At 41.4% G+C, this 16,122-nt stretch overlaps 1 protein-coding gene and 1 long non-coding RNA gene across 5 annotated transcripts in view; one reads left to right on the plus strand and one right to left on the minus strand.

Moving 5' to 3' along the window:
* STX8 (syntaxin 8) overlaps positions 1-16,122 on the plus strand; it is a 327,440-nt gene that overhangs the window by 184,621 nt on the left and 126,697 nt on the right. For all 4 annotated transcript variants that reach the window (XM_003818086.5, XM_057300232.2, XM_063599242.1 and 1 more), the window contains one exon: positions 13,955-14,056. In XM_003818086.5, the coding sequence (XP_003818134.1) occupies positions 13,955-14,056 (102 nt within the window). The remainder of the gene's footprint in view (positions 1-13,954; positions 14,057-16,122) is intronic.
* Positions 9,778-11,991, minus strand: LOC134729518 (uncharacterized). The gene is made up of 3 exons (XR_010110683.1): positions 11,972-11,991; positions 11,772-11,878; positions 9,778-9,803 (listed from the first exon to the last, which is right to left on the minus strand). It is a non-coding gene; the product is annotated as an uncharacterized LOC134729518 (long non-coding RNA).

Below are 16,122 nucleotides of genomic sequence, written 5' to 3' on the forward strand. Positions count from 1 at the left end.
CATCTTGTTGTCTTTTCCCAGGTTTCTTATGCAACTTGAAATTTTCTGGATGTTCATATGCTGCAAAATTTTGCGTTGTATCCTGGACATTTTGATTATTATTTTATGAGACTCTGGCTGTTGGTTTAAATCCTACAGAGATGTTGATATTTTTTATTTCAGCATGCAATTGCCCGGGTTGAGTTGAGGCCACAGGTTCCAACTACCTTTGAAGAAGTTTTCAAAGTCTTTCCAGTACTGTTTGGGTCTGTCCCACAGGTGCAGTAGCCAGTGGCCAGACTGGGAGTTGGGTGGTTTTCTCTCCTGTAGCTCAGCTCTCAATGTCTATGTATACTATTTGGGGTCAGCTCCGTGCATGCACTTCTCAAAGGAGAATCCAGGACTTCATGAACAACTTTAAGGGGTTGCTTTTCTTTTTCTTTTTTTTTTTTTTTGAGATGGAGTCTTGCTCTGTCGCCCAGGCTGGAGTGTAGTGGCGCGATCTCAGCTCACTGTAAGCTCCGCCTCCCAGGTTCATGCCATTCTCCTGCCTCAGCCTCCCGAGCAGCTGGGACTACAGGCGCCCGCCACCACGCCCAGCTGATTTTTTATATTTTTTAGTAGAGGTGGGGTTTCACCGTGTTAGCCAGGATGGTCTCGATCTCCTGACCTTGTGATCCGCCCGCCTCGGCCTCCCAAAGTGCTGGGATTACAGGCTTGAGCCACCGCGCCCGGCCAAGGGGTTGCTTTTCTAAGCTCCTCCCAGTCTGTGATCTTCCTGGTGCATTTTTGCTCCTGAGGCTACCTTTTTATTTCTCCAGCGTGAAATCTAGGACTTTAGTTACCCTACTCTGCCATATGCTTCCCATCTATATAGCAATATGGTTTCCTTTTTTCTTTTTTTTTTTTTCTCTTTTTCTGTAACCCAATCTAAGTCTGTGGCTTTTTTTTCCCTCATCTTTTTATTTTAAAGGTTTTTCTAAAGCTACAGAAAAGTTAACAGTATATTCTTCAGGCATATCTGGTCACCCTTCATTTACTAGATTCACCAGTTGTTAACGTTTAGCCACATTTGTTTTGCTTTTTTGTTGCTGCATGAGTGTGTGTGTGTATTTATGTACCTTTTCCCCCCAGAGCGAATTATTATTATTTAATATTTTTAAATTCTTTTGAGATGGAGGCTTGCTGTGACATCCAGGCTGGAGTGCAATGGCATGATCTCGGCTCACTGCAACCTCCGCTTCCCAGGTTCAAGCAATTCTCCTGCCTCAGCCTCCCAAGTAACTGGGACTACAGGCATGCACCACCATGTCTGGCTAATTTTTGTGTTTTTAGTAGAGACAGGGTTTCACCATATTGGCCGGGCTGGTCTCGAACTCCTGACCTCAAGTGATCCACCCGCCTCTACCACCCAAAGTGCTGAGATTACAAGTTGTGAACCACCGAGCCCAGGCTGTGAATTGTTTGAAGTAAGGTGAGGGTGTCTTGTAATGCTTCTATATACTTTGGCATCTGTTCCTAATCTATCTCCTAATATTCTTCTGTGTAGGATGTTTTCCTATACAACTGCAGTGTCATTAGCATATCCAAGAAACTTAACTTTGATATGGTAATAATGACTAATATGGAGTTTCTATTTAAATTGCTCCCATTGCCCCAATAAAGTTTTGTCACTTTTTTTTGAGGGGGTGCTCCAGCAATCAGATTACAGATTGCGTTTAACTTTTGCCTCTTTAATGTCTTTTAATTTAAAATACCTCCCCAACTTTTTTTTTTTTTTTTTTTTGAGACGGAGTCTCGCTCTGTCGCCCAGGCTGGAGTGCAATGGTGCGATCTCGGCTCACTGCAACCTCCACCTCCCGGGTTCAAGTGATTCTCCTGCCTCAGCCTCCCGAGTAGCTGGGACTACAGGTGCCCGCCACCATGCCCAGCTAATTTTTTTTTTTTGTATTTTTAGTAGAGACAGGGTTTCACTACGTTGGCCAGGCTGGTCTCAAACTCCTGACCTCGTGATCCACCTGCCACAGCCTCCCAAAGTGCTGGGATTACAGGCGTGAGCCACCACACCCACCCTGTGTTACACTTTTTTTTTTTTTTTGAGACGGAGTTTCGCTCTTGCTGTCCAGGCCGTAGTGCAATGGCGCGATCTCAGCTCACTGCAACCTCTGCCTCCCAGGTTCAAGTGATCCTTCTGTCTCAGCCTCCTGAGTAGCTGGGATTACAGACACCCACCACCACGCCCAGGTAATTTTTGTATTTTTAGTAGAGACGGGGTTTCATCAGATTGGTCAGGCTGGTCTTCAACTCCTGATCTCAGGTGATCCGCCTGCCTCAGCCTCCCAAAGTGCTGGGATTACAGGCCTGAGCCACTGCGTCCAGACTCCTGTTACACATTTTTAAGCCTAGATGAGAGACCTTGGTTTATGGTCAAGAGGAAGTGGGAAAGGAGCCTGTGTTTTTTGCCTAACCTGGCCCATCTGGCTGTGTATAAGGTGTGAGCGAGTGTGGCCAAGGGGAATTTCTGCCAGGCAAAGGAGCTTTCCCTGTGTCCCCAAAGCCTGGGTGGTTCCCAGAGGCTCCACTTTGATCTGCGGGAGTTCCTTGCAGCTCCCTGCCATAGGATGCCATAGGCAAAGCATTACCTTTCCTTTAAGAAGTCACAGATTGGTTTTTCCTTGTGTCCCTGTTCTCTGGAATGTATCTTTTCCTAGTGTACAGTATTATCAGAGGTCACCACCCCCCCCCCCCATTTTTGGTTTCCATTGATAAATTTGAGTATGATATCAATTATAGGGAACGGAGGGAATTAAACTAATACCCTCAAGAAAAACTCTATCTTCACTATAGATTTTTTTTAACATTTGTCTTCAAATATTATTAAGAACATAAGCAAAAAGCATAATAACATAATGACTTTACTACTGCCATTATGAGTCCGTTATGAGTATAAAAAGGCACCAAATGCATCCGAAAATATATAGCAAACTTTCTCCCTATATATAGAATGTATCGAGGCTGTAATTGAGAGTAGAAAAATGATGAAGTATTATTGGAGTCGGGTATTTTGACACCATATAATATTTCTTAATCCTTGTGATGCTGTCATTTTGTGGTATACTTTACGTTGTTCCATTTTGTCCATTCTGTGCTGGAATGTCACTCGATAGCTCAGATTAACATGTGATTGAAATATAAGCTCCTTCGTGAAACCAAATGCAAGTACTGACCAGGAAGCAGGGTATCAGTTTCTCTTTGGAGGCTCTGCAGTCAGGAATCTGAACTAGTCAGCTGGTTGTTTCACAACCTATACTCTGAAACCTGTATTTAATTTGCTCTTAATAGACTGTGGTTAGGGAAATTCCCACCTTGGTAGTGCCTGGTCTGCAGAGTGGGAATTCCCCAAGGCTCTCTGGCCTAGGAAATCTTCTGAGGTCATGATAACTGACAAGTGGAATGAATCCCATCAAACCAACAGTGGCAGTATAAGTCTATTAAGAAGTAATTTGGCAATCTGTTTCAAAGTTTATGAGGCAGTCATAATCACACTTTGTTAAGGAAATGATTAAAAAGAACCAATGATAATGGAGGAAAGAATTTATAGACTCGTTATTTAGAAATATAGAAACATTCTAAGTATCCAACAATGGGCTATTATTTAAGGAATGGTTATTTTATGGAATGAATATTTTGTAACCATGAGAAATTATAACTGAAGACTTTGTAGCTACATGAAAAAATACAAATGATATCATTAGATGGGGGAGGCTTATATATTGCAATTAAATGAAAATGTATGGTTTTTTTTTTTTTTCTTTTTTTTGAGACAGAGTTTTGCTCTTGTTGCCCAGGCTGGAGTGCAATGGCACTGTGTTGGCTCACTGTAACCCCCGCCTCCTGGGTTCAAGCAATTCTCCTGCCTCAGCCTCCTAAGTAGGTGGGATTACAGGCATGCACCACCACACCCGGCTGATTTTGTATTTTTAGTACAGATGGCATTTCTCCATGTTGGTCAGGCTGCTTTTGAACTCCCAACCTCAGGTGATCCGCCCACCTCGGCCTCCCAAAGTGCTGGGATTACAGGCATGAGCCACCACGCCCGAAAAAATGTATATGTTTATGTCAAATTGTAGTGAACACATGGGGGAATTACACTGTTGTTATACTGGGGTATTTGGATAATGTTTACTTTTTCCCCTCGCATTTATAAACTGCTATTAAATAATTTTTATAACTTAAAAAGTAGAGTTGTTTTGGCCGGGCATGGTGGCTCACGCCTGTAATCCCAGCACTTTGGGAGACAGAGGTGAGTGGATCACCTGAGGTCAGGAGTTCGAGACCAGCCTGGCCAACATTATGAAACCCTGTCTCTACTAAAAATATAAAAAATTAGCTGGTGTGGTGGCAGGCATCTGTAATCTCAGCTACTCAGGAGGCTGAGGCGTGAGAATCACTTGAACCTGGGAGGCGGAGGTTGCAGTGAGCCGAGATCACACCACTGCACTCCAGCCTGGGCAACAAGAGCGAAATAATGTCTAAAAAAAAAAAAAAAATAGAGTTGTTTAGAAACAACAACTAATAAAGAGAAGAGGTTTACCAACCAAAATGAAAAACTTCGTTTTCGGTCTAGATTAAAACATTAATCCCTACAAGTGTTGACTACTGGTTTTCATTGATCTAATCTGCTACAGATTTATTGATTTACCTCTAAGTCATATTATGAATATTTATAAACTTACAAAGAAATCTATCTAGAAACCCAGTTAACATATAACATCTGACATACTGTATTTCTTGTCAGACAAGGAATATTTTGCACTTGATTTTCTTATAGTAACAGAGGCTTATTAGCCCTGAGTTTTGTATTATGTATTGTGGCGTTGATGCATCACGCAATACTGATTGTATTCGGTTGCGTGAGAACAGTGTACCAAGCTCAGAGTCAAGTACAAGGCCAAGTACAAAGCATGATTGTTACTGTGGACTGTCTTGATAGAGAATGAGGCACAGATCATAAAAATGCCCACTTTTTGGCCGGGCGTGGTGGCTCACGCCTGTAATCCCAGCACTTTGGAAGGCCAAGGCGGGCGGATCATGAGGTCAGGAGATCGAGACCATCTTGGCTAACACAGTGAAACCCGTGTCTACTAAAAATACAAAAAATTAGCCGGGTGTGGTGGTGGGCGCCTGTAGTCCCATTACTCGGGAGGCTGAGGCAGGAGAATGGCGTGAACCCGGGAGGCGGAGCTTGCAGTGAGCCGAGATCGTGCCACTGCACTCCAGCCTGAGTGACAGAGCGCAAGACTCCCTCTCAAAAAGAAAAAAAAGCCCACTTTTACATATGCTACTATATATAAACTCAGCTGTGTTCAATGCTGATGAGACAAAGACTGAAGCTATGTGTCCAAGTCCTCCCATCACGTTTTTAGGAAGAATACTATGCCCAGAGCATCAGGATGTCACAAGATCTCGAAATCACTTCCTTTGAGGGTTTGCTAAAGTTTGGATCTAAGTATCTTTAACCTAGAGGAGAAGACCAAGGAGATATATGAGGAAAATTATGAAGGAAAGAACACTGATATTGTGTTAGTCTAGAAATACTTAAGGGGTGCCTGTAATTTCAGCTACTTGGGAGGCTGAGGCAGGAGACTTGTTTGAACCCGGGAGGTGGAGGTTGCAGTGAGCTGAGATCGCGCCACTGCACTCCAGCCTGGGCAACAAGAGTGAAACTCTGTCTCAAAAAAAGAAGAGGAAAAAAGAAAGAAAAAGAAATACCTAAGGTAGAAGTTGAGAGCAGGCAGAATTTTAGCTCAGAAGAAAGGACTTTATAATTATCAAAGTCACCCTCTAACTCAGCCATGGGACTGATTTTCTCATGAGTTTCCATGTTGCCAGTCTCTGGGAATGTTTGGTGAAAGATTAACCATCCCACTGCCAGGGATGTTATAAAAGGGGAAGGAACTACAAGGTGATTGCATGACTCTTGCAGGTCTGAAATTTTGTTATTCTAAGGCATTTGTTTTGTCTTGCCTGCCTGCCTGCCTGCCCGCCTGCCAGCTCCCTCCCTCCCTGCTTCCCTCCCTCCTGACTTCCCTTCCTCCCTTCTGTGTGTTTTGACAGCTGTACCCATTTGCGTGAATTTGTATGACCTTTAGAACATTTCCATCCTCCCAGAAAGTTTCCTCATGTCCCTTTCTAGTCAAGCACCCCAGAGGCAACCACTTTCTGATGTCTATTTTGTAGGCTAGGTTTATCCTTGTATTTCTTATAAATGGAATCACAAAGCATATAATGATTGTTTTCTTATTTTTAGCCAACAAAACTTTTTGAGATTTAGACAGTTGTGGCATGCATGAGTAGCTCATGCTTTCTATTGCCGAATAGTATTCCATTAACAGATATACCCCAATTTGCTTTTCTGTTCTCCTAATGATGGATATTTGGGTTGTTTCTAGTTTGGGGCCCTCATGAATAAGGTTGCTATGTATATTTTTGTACAGGCTTTTTTTTTTTTTGAGAAATAGGCTTTTATTTCCGTTTGGTAAATACCTAGGAGTGAGCCAGGCATGATGGCTCATGCCTGTAATCCCAGCCGAGGCAGGTGGATCACCTGAGGTTAGGAGTTCAAGACCAGCCTGGCCAACATGGTGAAACCCCGTCTCTTCTAAAAATTCAAAAATTAGACAGGCGCAGTGGCGCGTGCCTGTAAATCCCAGCTACTCTGGAGGGCGAGGCTGGAGAATTGCTTGAACTCGGAAGCGGAGGTTGCAGTGAGCGGAGATCGTGCCACTGCACTCCAGCTCCAGGGTGGTAATAGAGCAAGGTGCCACCTCAAAAAACAAAAAACCTAGCAGTAAAGTTTCTGGGTAAGATGGGAGATATATGGTTAACTTGATGAGAATTGACAAATACTTGTACAGCGCCCTTTGTGCCATATTTTCCCCCAACAATTAGTATTGTAAGTCTTTAGTTTGCACACTGTAGTGAGTGTGAAGCAGTATCTTATTTTGGTTGAAATTTGCATTTCCCTAATGACTTAACAATATTTGAGCTGTTTTTCATGTGTTTATTGGCCATTTGTATATCTTCTTCTGTAAAACATCTGTTCAGATCTTTTGCCTATTTTAAAGTTAGCTTTTCTTTATTGTTAATATGTAGGAGATCTTTATATACTCTAGATACAAATACTATGTCAGATATATGTTCTACAAATATTTTCTACCATTCTGTGGCTTATCTATTCATTTTTGTAATAGTATCTTTGGATGAACAGAAAATTTCTCTTGATAGAGAATGAGGCATGGATCATAAAAATGTCCACTTTTACATATGCTACTATATATAAACAGAACTGTGTTCAACGCTGATGAGACAAAGACTGAAGCCATGTGTCCAAGTCCTCCCATTACATTTTAGGAAGAATACTATGCCCAGAGCATCATGATGTCACAAAATCTGGAAATCACTTCCTTTGAGGATTTGCTAAATCAGATTGACCAATTTCTTTTCTTTTGTGGATAGTCTTTTTATGTCCTGTCCAAGAAATTTTTGCCTACCTACTCCAGGCTATAAAAATTTTCTCTCTCTCTTTTTTTTTTTTTTTTCTTTTAGAAGCTTTACAGTTCTAGGTTTTACAGTTAAGTCTATGAACCATCACAATTTTTTTTTTTTTTTTTTTGGTATGGAGAGAAAAAAGGGTTGAGGGGTTTTTTACTTCCTCATACATATATCCAGTTTTTCCAGCACCATATGTTGAAAAGAATTTTCTTTCCTTTGTTGAGAATTGAGCACGTGCGTGTGTGCATGTACACACACACACACACACACACACACACAGACACACAAAGTCTATCTGGACTCTGTTTTGTTCCATTGATGTGTTTGTCCTTATTCTAATATCAGACTGTCTTGATTAGTATATATTTATAATAAATTGTGAATTTTGGTAACATAATACCTCCAACTTGTTTTGTTCTGTTTTGTTTTGTTTTGTTTTGTTTTGTTTGAGATGGAGTCTCGCTCTGTTGCTCAGGCTGGAGTGCAGTGGGTGCCTTCTTGGCTCTCTGCAAGCTCCGCCTCCCGGGTTCATGCCATTCTCCTGCCTCAGCCTCCGAAGTAGCTGGGACTACAGGTGCCCACCACCATGCCTGGCTAATTTTTTGTATTTTTAGTAGAGACGGGGTTTCACCATGTTAGCCAGGATGGTCTCGATCTCCTGACCTCGTGATCCACCCGCCTAGGCCTCCCAAAGTGCTGGGATTACAGGCGTGAGCCACCGCATCCAGCCTGTTTTTCTTTGTTAAGATTATTTTGGTTATGCTAAATAATTTTCTTTGTAAATTTTAGAATTGGCTTGCAGGTTTCATTTTAAAAGCCTGCTAGAATTTTGATTAAGATTGCATTCAATGTATAAAATTCTGTACGATATCTGTCAATTGAAAAAAAAAATGAACCAGTATCTTTAAAATACCATGTTCTCTCTTATAAATGAGCAACCAATATATGAAAAAAAAAAAAAAAAAACAAAAAATAACAAATGAGGGTGAGGATATGTGGAGAAAAAAAGGAACTCTTTTATACTGTAGGTGGGAATGTGAACTAGTACAGCTATGATGGAGAACAGCGTGGGGGTTCCTCAGAAAACCACAGATAGAACTACCATATGGGTCAGGCCAGTTCTCCTCTTTTTAGGCCTTCTTTCATTTCTCCCAGCAATGTTTTATAGTTTTTATTATAGAGGTCTTACACATCTTCAGTTAGATTTATTTCTAAGTATGTAATATGGCTTTTGATGCCGTTATATTTTTTCTCCATTCTTTATCACTGGTATATAGAAATATATTGCCTTTTACTATTGACTGTATGTGCAAATTTATTAGATTTACTTACTAGTTCTAGTAGTTTTTAAATAGACTTTATCGTTTTCTGGGTGTACAATCATGTCATCTGCAAATGCAGCTTTACAGCTCCCTTTCATACCTTTTTGCTTTTTTTCCCCCCTGCCTTATTGAACAATGTGGGACTTCTAATAAAATGTTCAACAGATGCTGTCAGAATAGACGTCATTGCCTTGTTCCTGATCTTAGAGAAAAAATGTTCCATGTTCCACCTGTAAGTATGATGTCAGCTCTGAGAGTTTTAAAAATAGATATCCTTCCTGAGGCTGAAGAAGTTCCCTTTTGTTTCTATTTTGCTGATAATTTGTATCATGGATGGACACTGAATTTCGTCATACCCTTTTCCTGCATTTATTGAGATGATCATACTATTAGCTCCTTGAGTCTGATCATTGATTTCACATCTTTCTTCTTTACTAATATATGCATTTAGAGCACTAAACTTCCATAAGTCGTGCTTTAGTAGCATCCTAAAAACTTTTGTGCTAGGTTGTTGTCTTGTTCTATTCAAGCTGCTATATTAAAATGCCATCAACTGGCTGGCTTATAAACAATAGAAATTCTCACCGTTGTGGAAGCTGGGGAGTCAAGATCAAGGTGCCTACAGATCTGGTGTCTGGTGAGGATCTGTTTCCTGGTTCATAGACAGCTATCTTCATTGTAACTTCACATGGTGGAAGAAATGAGGACGCTCTCTAGGAACTCTTTTATAAGGTCATAAATCTCATGCATGGAACAGGATTCGTTCATTCATATGGGCTTTACTCTCATCACCATTCACCTCCCAAAGGTCCCACATCCAAATATCATCACACTGGTGATGAGGCTTCAACATAATTTTGAAGGCACACCAACATCCAGTCTGTAGCAGTTGTCCTTCTTACTCATTTCAGTATATTTTCTGCTTTCTCTTGTGGTTTCATCTTTGCCCTGTGGGGAAATCAGAAGTGTTTTCCTTAATTTTCAAATATGACAGAATTTCCCATTTTTGACACGTGTCCTTTCATCATCATGAAAAGTTCCTTTTTATGTCTAATAATACTACTTTTCAAGAAGTCTGTCTGGTCTGATATTAATATAGCTTTGCCAACTTTCTCATACAAACACTATGCTTTATAGTGAGTTTCATAGCAAAGTATATAGTTGTGTCATCTTTTTAAAAAAATCTTGCTGGGGGAGGGATAGCATTAGGAGAAATACCTAATGTAAATGACGAGTTGATGGGTGCAGCAAACCAACATGGCACATGTATACCTATGTAACAAACCTGCACGTTGTGTACATGTACCTAGAACTTAAAGTATAATTTAAAAAAGAAAAAAAATCTTGCTTGATACCCTTTGTCTTTTAATTGAAAAGTTTAGTCTGTTTACATTAATGTGACTATTGATATAGTTGAATTTAAGCATGCCAGATAGATATTGTATTTCTGTTCTTTTCACCCCATCTATCCTTTGTTCCTCTTTACCCCTTTCCCGAATCATACATTTTTAGTATGTAATTTTATTTCTTCTGTTAATTTTTATTTTAAAACTATACCTCTTGGCAGGGCGTGTGTGTGTGTGTGAGTGTTTTCTTGGTTTCTTTTTTAAGTTATTGCTTTAGAGCTGAGTTGTTCGATACATGTGGCTATTTATATTTTAATTCATTGAAATATGAGAGAATTAAAATATGCTCTGAGTATTGTATAGAAAATGAATTAAAATGAATCAGGACTAGAAACAAGGATAAGTTAGGACATTGTTTGTTTGTTTGTTTGTTTGTTCCCCCAAGACAGAGTCTTGCTCTGTCACCCAGGCTGGAGTACAGTGATGCGATCTCACCTCACTGCAACCTCCACCTCCTGGGTTCAAGCAATTCTCCTGCCTCAGCCTCCCAAGTATCTGGAATTACAGGCGCACGCCACCATGCCCAGCTAATTTTGGTATTTTTAGTAGAGAAGGGGTTTCACCATGTTGGCCAGGCTGGTCTCAAACTCCTGACCTTGTGATCCGCCCGCCTCGGCCTCCCAAAGTGCTGGGATTACAGGCGTGAGCCACCAGCCCATTCATTGTCTTTATCTTTTCATATTTATTTTATCTTGCTGTATACAAGGCATTCTCCTAGGGATGGGAGGTATAAGGATGAATAAAAATTAGTTTGTATCATAATCTTCCTGTTAAAGACATGTAAACAAATCGATAGAATATAACTATACAGTCTATAAATAAGAGGTTTGTAGGAAGCGCTGCAGGAGGCAAGAAGCAGGAGCGCCCAACTCCTTTGTGCCTTTCAGATACTATTCTTTTTGCATGGGTTGCCTTTTCCCTGCTTTTTCACCCATGTCGCCTTCAGAATTTAGCTCACACATCATTCTGGAAACTTTATTTGATTTCCTTGTTTGCTTTACTTAATGCTTTAAGAAAAATGGTGACTGGTATTGAACAGCACATCTCCAAAGCAGTCACTATAAAAACAGGAAGGAGGGAGGAGGAGGGAGGAAAAAAAAAAAACAAAATGAAAAATATAATAGTCATAAATCCCTTGACAGGGATATGTTCTGAGAAATGTGTTGTTAGGTAGTTTTCTCATTGTGCGAACATGATAGAGTGTACTCACACAAAACTAGATGGTAAAGCCTGCTGCATGCCTAGGCTATATGTATGATATGGCCTATTGCCCCTAGGCTGAAAACCTGTACAGCATATTATTGCATGTAAGCAGTTGTAACAAGATGGTAAATATGGCCGGGCGCAGTGGCTCACGCCTGTAATTCCAGCCCTCTGGGAGGTCGAGGTGGGTGGATCATTTGAGGTCAGGAGTTCGAGACCAGCCTGGCCAACATGGTGAAACCCCATCTCTACTAAAAATACAAAAATACAAAAATTACGGGTGGTGTGCACCCGTAATCCCACTTACTTGGAAGGCTGATGCGGAAGAATCGCTTGAACTTGAGAGGCAGAGGTTGTGGTGAGCTGCTATGACACCACTCCACTCCAGCCTAGGCGACAAGAGTGAGACTCCATCTAAAAAAAAAAAAAAAAAAAAAAAAAGTTTCTGTATCCAAACATAGAAAAGGTACAGTAAAAATATGATATTATAACATTATAATACTGTACCACTTATGGTACTACTATCGTAGATGTGGTCGGTCATCGACTGAAATGTCATTATGTGGCACATGACTATATAGGCTCACTGTAAGAAATTCAGGCCAGGCACAGTGACTCATGGTTGTAATCCTAACACTTTGAGAGGCTGACGCAAGAGGATCTCTTGAGGCCAGGACTTTGAGACCAGCCTGGGTGACATAGCAGGGCCTGGTCTCTACAAAAAATTTAAACAATTACCTGGGAGTGGTGGCACATGCTTACAGTCTCAGCTACTCAGGAGGTTGGGATGGGAGGATTGCTAGAGCCTTGAAGACTGCAGTGAGCTATTATGGTACCCTGTATCCAGTCTGGGTGACAGAGCAAGACCCTCTCTCTCAAAAAAAAAAAAAAAAAAAAAAAAAACACAGAAATTCAAACAACACAGAAAAATGCAAGGAAGAAGGCAGCAGTCACACAGGATCCCACCATCTAGAAATAATCATTATTAGCATTAGATTAACATTATCCACATATACCCCTATAGGTTTGTAAATATAAAAAGATGGATACAAATAATTTTACATAGTTAAGACTGTACTATACTATATATGCTATTTTAAATGTTGTGAAGGGCTCAATTTCACTTAAAAAGATTAGAATTAAAAAAGAAATGAATTTCACATCAAGGATTCTTTTCTTTTTTTTTTTTGAGACAGTCTCTCTCTCTCGCCCAAACTGGAGTGCAGTGGTGCAATCTCAGCTCTCTGCAACCTCCACCTCCCTGGTTCAAGCGATTCTCCTGCCTCAGCCTCCCGAGTAGGTAGGATTACAGGCATGCGCCACCATGACCGATTAATTTTGTATTTTTGGTAGAGACGGGGTTTCACCATGTTGGTCAGGCTGGTCTCGAACTCCCAACCTCAGGTGATCCTCCTGCCTCGGCCTCCCAAAGTGCTGGGATTATAGGTGTGAGCCACCGTGCCCAGCCCACATCAAGGATTCTTTACAAGAGATAGTAATTACTAAAAGATCCCTCAAGCTTAACAAAAAACATTAAAGTTTTGGTGATTTTAAAAGGCTACAAGTTTCTGTATGATTAACTTTTCAACTGCTCGATATGCCTCGTTGCGAGAGATGAAGAAATTAGCACTTTCAATTTCTTTTCACCTTCCTTCCCCACTCGCAACCACTGACTAATTTTTCAGTTGGAATTACATTGTACTGTTGTGACCTTTCTGTTATCTAATCCACGTATTTGTTTACTCTTAGTTCAGTATTTAAATGGATTTGATTCTCTCCATCATCTCTTTATCTTTTGATTGGCTAGATTTCTTCATCATGTAGTTTTCTCAAGAAGGGCCCAGGTAGTCCCTGACGTCTACTGTGCTGTCTGTTCCTTTTTTTTTTTTTTTTTTTTTTGAGATGGAGTCTTGTTCTGTCGCCCAGGCTGGAATGCAGTGGCATGATCTTGGCTCAGTGCAACCTCTGCCTCCCGGGTTCAAGAGATTCTCCTACCTCAGCCTCCCAAGTAGCTGGGATTACAGGTGCACACCACCACACCCGGCTAATTTTTGTATTTTTAGTAGAGAAAAGGTTTCACTATGTTGGCCAGGTCGGTCTCGAACTCCTGACCTCAGGCAATCCTCCCTCCTCAGCCTTCCAAAGTGCTGGGATTATAGGCGTGAGCCACCGTGCCTGGCCTGTCTGTTCTTTATACTTGAATGACAGCTTGGCTAGGCATAAATTCAGCGGGTCATGCTTTCTTTCCTCTGAATGTGGCATTTCTCCTGTCTGCTGGAATTGTGTTAAATCAGTTTTCTTCTTTACTACTGCTTTTCTTTTTTCCTTTTACAATCAGAATTGCAGTTTTCAAAGAATCGACATGAGTTCTGTACCTTTTCAGTTACTGCACTCGAGATCATTATTGCTAGGATGAACAACCACAGCTGTGATACTGTGATGTGAACCGGGGTATTTCAGGAATAGTAATCATGTATGTTTCCTTTCTAGAGATAATTGACGACCTTGCCAACCTAGTGGAGAACACAGATGAAAAACTTCGCAATGAAACCAGGCGGGTAAACATGGTGGACAGAAAGTCAGCCTCTTGTGGTAAGAGATAGCTACGTTATGGCTCTGTTTCTGTCATAGCTTGTGGATTTACTCTGCTCTGAGTTTCCTGTTTGTCTAATTACTGTGGGGATTTGGTTGCTCTTCTGATACAGGCAGTTCCATTTGATGAAGCACTGAAATTGCTAAACGATGGTTAAATCTGGTCAAAATGAAATGGAGTTCAAAGGGCATATCATTCATTGTTTTTTTGTTGTTGTTTTTGTTTTTAATTTAAAAGTCCTTTCTGTGTGTTTACAGAGATTAATGGTTTGGGAAATTGTGTAACATTATACTGGTTGGCAGGTTTTAAAGGGGATCTCACTTGCTTTTGTGCCGTCTTAAAATAACCACAAGCTTAACTGAGTTCAAATCCTATGTTTAGTGATGGTATCTTTGTCAAGTCACCTTACCTCTTGATACCTTGTATGTAAAATGGGGATTCATATGCCAAGATAAGAATCGCTTGGAGGGCCAGCTTAAAATACTGATCCTGAGGCCCTCCCCTAGGGATTCTGATTGAGTAGATCTAGGGTGGAGTTCAAGAATGTTCATTATTTAACAAGTGTACCAAGCAGTTCTGCTGCAGGTGCTTGTTCTGCAGAAATTCTGATGCAGACTTTTGTGAGGTTTAAATTGTGTATTGCCGGTGCACAGTGCCTTTGCCCAAAGGTACGTGATGATAAATGATGGGAATAGCAGTAGTAATCACAGTAATTGTTTTTGGGTGCTTCGTCTCACAAGGGTGCACCAAGATTATAAAGCTGACATATTTATGAAAACTAGAATCACAGGCCGCCTGCAGTGGCTCAGGAGTTTGAGACCAGCCTGGGCAACATAGCAAGACCTCTCTGTCTCTATAAAAAATTTAAAAATTAGCAGCCTGGGCAACATGGCGAGACCCTGTCTCTACTAAAGATACAAAAAAAATAGCCAGCCATTGTGGTACACACCTCCCAGCTACTTGGGAGGCTGAAGAGGGAGAATTGCTTGAAGGTTGCAGTGAACTGAGATTGTGCCATTGCACTCCAGCCTGGGTGACAGAGTGAGACCCTGTCTCAAAATTAATTAATTTTAAAAATTAGCCAGGCATGGTGGTATGTGCCTGTAGTCCTAGCTACTTGGGAGGCTGAGACAGGAGAATCACTTGAGCCCAGGAGGTTGAGGCTGCAGTGAGCCATGATTGTCTTACTGTACTTCCACCTGGGTGACAGAGTGAAACCTTGTGTCTTTAAAAAAAAAAAGAATTACAATAGCAATAAAAAAAAAAACCTAGAGATCTGAGCACATACTTTGCCAAACTTTCAGCCTTTTTAATATGAAAAATGTAATGGATCCTCTCGATCTGTCCACTTTGGAAGCTCTGGGCAAGGGTCCCTGAGATGTGCAGCTTCAGAAGCATCACCTTCCCTGGCTGTGTTTGCTCAGTAAGAAAGAAGGCTAGAACAACGGGGTGAGAGAGGGTCAGGCACATAGAGACTCTGGAAGCTCAGAGGTAGTGGAGCCCCATGGGGTCTCCTTGAGACCCTTTATCACCACTGTCCTGCCCGACCATCCTGCCCTGTGCTTCTGGTCCTCAATTTTGCTTTATCAGTCTTCTCCCATAACTTCTGGCCACAGGGACTTTGTTATCTATGATAGATCCTGAAACTTTAAAGATGAGAGATACTGTGTCCGGAATTGGTTCCTTCAGGTGGGTTCTTGGTCTCGCTGACTTCAAGAATGAAGCTGTGGACCCTTGCGGTGAATGTTACAGTTCTTGAAGATGGTGTGTCCGGAGTTTGTTCCTTCAGATGTTCAGATGTGTCTGGAATTTCTTCCTTTCGGTGGGTTTGTGGTCTCGCTGACTTCAGGAGTGAAGCCGCAGACCGTTGCAGCCGGTGTTACTGCTCATAAAGGTGGTGCGGACCAAAAGAGTGAGCAGCAGCAAGATTTATTGTGAACAGTGAAAGAACAAAGCTTCCACAGCATTGAAGGGGACCCGAGCGGGTCAGGGTTGCTGCCTCAGGTGGCCTGATTTTATTCCTCTCTTTGGCCCCGCCCATGTCCTGCTGATTGGTCTATTTTAC

This window comes from Pan paniscus, chromosome 19 (assembly GCF_029289425.2).
Source record: "Pan paniscus chromosome 19, NHGRI_mPanPan1-v2.0_pri, whole genome shotgun sequence".
Lineage (NCBI taxonomy): Eukaryota > Metazoa > Chordata > Mammalia > Primates > Hominidae > Pan > Pan paniscus.